Source organism: Amaranthus tricolor, chromosome 3 (genome assembly GCF_026212465.1).
Source record: "Amaranthus tricolor cultivar Red isolate AtriRed21 chromosome 3, ASM2621246v1, whole genome shotgun sequence".
NCBI lineage: Eukaryota > Viridiplantae > Streptophyta > Magnoliopsida > Caryophyllales > Amaranthaceae > Amaranthus > Amaranthus tricolor.
The window spans coordinates 16,655,899-16,661,034 of record NC_080049.1 but is presented as its reverse complement, the minus strand read 5'-3'; the positions used below and the strand labels follow the sequence as shown (position 1 = coordinate 16,661,034).

The 5,136-nt window shown below is 40.3% G+C and overlaps 1 protein-coding gene across 1 annotated transcript; it reads left to right on the top strand.

The window, feature by feature from the left end:
- The first annotated feature begins 2,989 nt into the window (after nt 1-2,989).
- LOC130808394 (uncharacterized) lies at nt 2,990-4,800 on the top strand. The gene is made up of 3 exons (XM_057673870.1): nt 2,990-3,798; nt 3,890-4,085; nt 4,222-4,800. The coding sequence occupies exons 1-3, from the start codon at nt 2,990-2,992 to the stop codon at nt 4,798-4,800; spliced, it is 1,584 nt and encodes a 527-aa protein (XP_057529853.1).
- The last annotated feature ends 336 nt before the right edge of the window (nt 4,801-5,136 follow it).

Here is a 5,136-nt window from a genome sequence, read left to right as displayed (position 1 = left end):
TTCATCAATCAAATTCTTACCCACAAAAAGATTCAATGAAATTAACAAAAAACCAACATCAAACTCAATACATTTAATAAAACTCCAATTAAAAGCTAGAAAAATAAATTAGAGAAAAGAGGAGATGGCTCACAATGTTAATACTAGCAAAAATGGTGAAGAGGGTAAGTGAAGGTTGTGGTGGTGGTGAACCGAGGCTATCGTGGTGATTGAAGGGCCCAACGTAGCCTAGTTGCTGTCCACAGGCTGCACAACGCAGCCAAACTGTTGTGCACTGGTTGCACAACGCAGCTGCTGATGGAGAGGCAACTTAGTCTGCTGCGGCTACTCATGGTGAAGGAGAAGGAAAGCAGGTGGCCTGCCGGTGGTGTGGTGTGCCGGCAGCTGCTGTTTTCTTTTGTGGGCCGTGAGGGAGAGGGAGTTTAGAGAGGGAAAGAGGAGGAGGGATGGGCGACGTGATTCTTGTGAGTGAGGGAAGGAGTACTCACAGCCTAACACATCCTTTTATATTATTTATCTATTTATTTATTTATCTAGATTCATCTTCTTGCGAGGCCCAATTAAGAACTCACCTCCATATGCTAACACATTTAAATAAAAAAATAATTATTTTGATTCGAACCTCTTTATATGGAATCGTAATTGTATTTTTAATATAAATATATGTTAATATTTAAATTCATATATGAAAGAAATTTATTAAAACTACTTCAAAAGTAATTTAATATAATTATAAAATACCCAAAAGTTATTAAAATATTAATTAATGAAGTCAGGAAATCTCAGGGTGTTACAGTATAATTTTCGTATTTTGAGTTGGATAGAAAGTTATGCTCGGCATTAAGCGTTGACCGATTCAATCGGCTGTCATCCGTATCATGGATGGCAGCATTTTGCAGGATTAGTTCAGGTTCCAATCCAGGCCGCATCAATTACTATTTATCGAGAACTTAGCTGCTTTTTGTATCTTTATCGATGAGTTGATGATGATGTATTTTTTTTCTTTTTGAGAAAATAATATTTCTTATCAGATGTAATATTTTATATGGACACATAAGCCTAACAACATTATAACCCAAAAGACCAAATTACCCTTAATCATTCTCATGCCTCTTTCTTTGGGGAGGTGAAGTCACGTGAGTCATATCAGATTCATTATGTGTACTGATGAAATGTGTTCTGGGAAGGTTGGAGTAGCATGTCACATATTGATATGTCGAATCTAGAGTTCCTGTACTTTATCTGGCTTCACTTTGCACTTCTCCATGATCCTTAATATCTGTCTTTTCATTCCTTTTGATAAATTTTTCTTTTTGATGAAATTATCCCTCTCATGTTGCTGTACTAGTATGTTTGATCATTGATGTGTTTACTGTGTCTGCTTTTTATAAAATTGGTACATATGGAATATCCTCTTTTTTTATATAACTATACAGCCTCGTTCTTATTACTAATAAGAGTAAGATTGCTTATATACAATCCCCTCCAATTCACTTAGATTGGAGCCCTTAATAGCATTGGATTAATGGAATATTGTGGTTTTTGTAGTCTTTCATATATCCATAATACCTTTGAATTTACCGGAATTTCTATTTTCTTAATAAAGAATATTTAAAGTGAACTTTGAGCTCTGATAGGAGCTTGGTGGAATCAGTACATCCATGGATAGACAGAAAGTGAAGCTGCAAAAATTGATGGCTGTTGTAAAAGAAATTTTAAGGAAAGCTGAGATTGCTATTCGTTCTTTTATGAGGCTTCAGCCAAGATTTTTTCATCAAAAGCCTGCGACTGCTTCAAATCTTACTGCATTATCTCAAACCTTTGGTGCAGCAATTGCTCCTGATGGTGTCGGTCAAGCTGCTGCCAACTCTATGGTCTCATTTACTGATTTTTATGGTGGGATCCCTAAGAAACCATCTCCATTTATGCAGCAAACGATTTCTAGATTTGAGAAGTACATTGCGGAATGCCATCAACGGATTGAAGAGTTAGAGCAGCTTTTAATCTCTCATTCTGATCGACATTCCATTAGCTATATCTCATCAGTTTTCCAATCTGTTCCTAATGTTTTGACTAATTTACATGAGTTTTCATTGCACGTGGCTGTCAAGGTAATGGGATCTTTAATTCTTTTTTTATTTTTATTCAAATAAATCATCTTTTGTTCCTATCGTCATCATATTCTCTGCTAAAAATTTTAATTTAGGTCCTAGTATAGGCCTTTAGTGTTATACCTTGATAACGTGTTGGTACTTGTGTAGCTTGCAAGTCTTGTTATCTGCATTTTGTCCAAGATTATTGATCTCTTAGTATAATTATTGAGTATGCAGAAGACAATATATGTACGATTATCATTTGGGTATTGCTAAACATCGTCTCCTTTTTATTTTATCGCCACCCTTATAATAATAAAATGACGAAAATATCTCTGGACTTAAAATATCAATAATAATAATAATAATAATAATAATAATATGACAGGGTAGCAGCAACTTGCAGTACGTCCAGCAATCTCTCTGGCACGGTAGCAGCAGCACTATAGCAGCTTCCCCCTGTCACGACAGTAGCAGCGACACCACAACAGTCAAGGCAGCAACAGCAAACTGACGTTGTTCAGCAGCAACATATGCATAATGCAGCAGGGGAGAGTCAGAACAGTCCCAATGTATTGTCTAGGCAGGAGCAACAGCACATGGGAGGCACAGAACAGAAGCAGCACCATGTTGATATTATGGAGGCAGTCAGGGGGCTTTCTGGAGACTCAGAACTGCTTGGGGAGGCACAGCTTGGGCCCATGGAGAAGGGATTTGTCACTCCAACAGGGGGAGAGAAAAGGAACAAGGGGGGGGAACTCCCAACGACACCCCAATACACAACTCTTTTGCAGCTCTTGCAAACGATGCAATGGATGAAGCAGGGGATAAGGAAAAGAAAGTGGGCAATAATATAGAGATAATTGATGACGGAGGGGTGACGCCCTTCGCTCATCATGGATAACATATTATGTTGGAATGTAAGGGGACTGAATGATAGACAAAAACAAATTGAGGTGAGGAAATTGATTGCCTCGCATAATGTTAAACTATTCAGTCTCCTTGAAACTAGAGTGAAAGCTACCAACATGGGAAACCTGTATCTAAATGTATGCCCAGGTTGGTGTTTTCACTCTAATAGCTCCTGTCACAACAATGGCCGAATTGTTATTGATTGGCTCCCGAATGTGTACACAGTTAACATCATTGAGACTCACTCCCAATTGATCCACTGCTACATCAGCATTGCCAATGGTTCCCACTTCTACCTCACTTGTGTCTATGGCTTCAATGGAAAGGAGGAGAAGGGCCCACTTTGGGACACCCTGAGGAGAATCCACAACGATGTAAAAGGAAAGGCCTGGTGCATGGCTGGTGATTTTAATGCTGTCATGAACAAGGGGGAGAGAATAGGGGCTCCAGTCCGGTGGAATGATATTCAGCCCATGCTTGATTGCATGGAAACCTGTGGATTGGAGGATATGAAATCGTCGGGGAGATATTATACGTGGACAAACAAGCAAGATGGAGAGGACAGGGTTCTTTCCAAGATCGACAGAGCCGTATGCAACCCCAACTGGTGTAACCTCTTCCTAAATGTTGAAACCATCTTCCTCCCTGCAGGTGATTTTGACCACACACCGATGTTGATTAAGTTGTTCCCCACTCCAGCTGGCAAGAAACCCTTCCAATTCTTCAACCACTGGAGTCTCCATAAGGACTTCCATGCCACTATCAGACAAACATGGAAAACTGACATCCAAGGGTGCGCAATGTTCTAGATAGTGAAGAAATTAAAGCTGCTGAAAAACCAGTTCAAGCAAATGGAAACAGAAAGCATTTGCAATGCTTATCAGGCGGCTAAAGCTCAGTTGGAAGTTAGCCAGAACTAGATGCATGAAAATCCCCATGATAACAGCCTCATCGCAAATGAATTTGAAGCACTCTAGACCTATAAGCAAATCTCAAAACAATACCATTGCTGGCTGCAGCAGAAATCAAAGATCCACTGGCTCCAGGCGGGGGACTCAAACTCTAGAATATTCTTCAACAGTTTAAAGGGCAGAACAAGCAGAAATACAATTAATAGAATCCTCAATGACAGAGGCCAATGGGTTGAAGAGCCTGGAGAAATCACAACAGCTTTCACTACATTCTATGCTCAACTGTTGAGGGGCGATGGCAATAGAACCAACTGGTAGAAGATATTGTAGACCTTGGGGGGAAAGTTACAGACGCTCACAAAAGAATCCTAGAGTGCCATTTCACAGACAAGGAGATTAAGGATGCTATGTTCTCCATTCCTTCCAACAAGGCGCCAGGTCTAGATGGATATAATAGCCACTTCTTTAAAGCTGCTTGGCACATAGTTGGGGGTGATGTTATTAAATCCATCAGGGACTTCTTCAGAATTGGAAAACTCCTTAAGGAGATAAGTGTCACGACACTGACTATGGTCCCAAAAATACAAACCCCAAGCAGGGTGGGCGACTATAGACCCATAGCTTGTTGCTCCACATTATACAAGTGCATCTCAAAACTCCTATGCAACAGACTTAGCTTGATACTTCCTGACATCATTAGCCCCAACCAGGGAGCGTTCTTCAACAGAAGAAGCATCATGCACAATACCTTGATTTGCCAAGATATGATGAGGTTCTACAGACCAAGCCAAATCCAACCATGTTGCATGTTCAAACTTGATGTGAAAAAGGCCTATGACACGGTGGATTGGGACTTCATGACTCAGTTTATGGAGGCGATATGATTTCCAGGGAACTTCATTGGGCTGATTAGGACATGCATCACCTCCCTACATTACTCTTTGTTGATTAATGGCTCCCCTTCCACCCCCATTCATCCCAGCAGAGGATTTAAGCAAGGAGACCCCTTATCCCCCCTTCTCTTCACATTGTGCATGGAATACTTCACTAGAATCATGAAGAAAATTAGCGTGATGGAGGGCTATAAATACCACCCTCTTTGCAGAAGAATAGGCCTAAATCACCTCTGTTTTGCGAATGACATCCTCATGTTCTCCAAAGGAGATCTCCACACAATAATTCTGAACTTGGCTGGGCTCAGGCTATTCACGGACTCTACG

Excerpts from the sequence above, each read along its gene's own strand:
- LOC130808394 (XM_057673870.1), top strand. The coding sequence starts at position 2,990 with ATGGATAACATATTATGTTGGAATGTAAGGGGACTGAATGATAGACAA. Across the intron at positions 3,799-3,889 it reads TGGAAAACTGACATCCAAGG|GCGGCTAAAGCTCAGTTGGA; the intron begins GTGCGCAATGTT and ends AATGCTTATCAG. Across the intron at positions 4,086-4,221 it reads CTCTAGAATATTCTTCAACA|AACCAACTGGTAGAAGATAT; the intron begins GTTTAAAGGGCA and ends CGATGGCAATAG.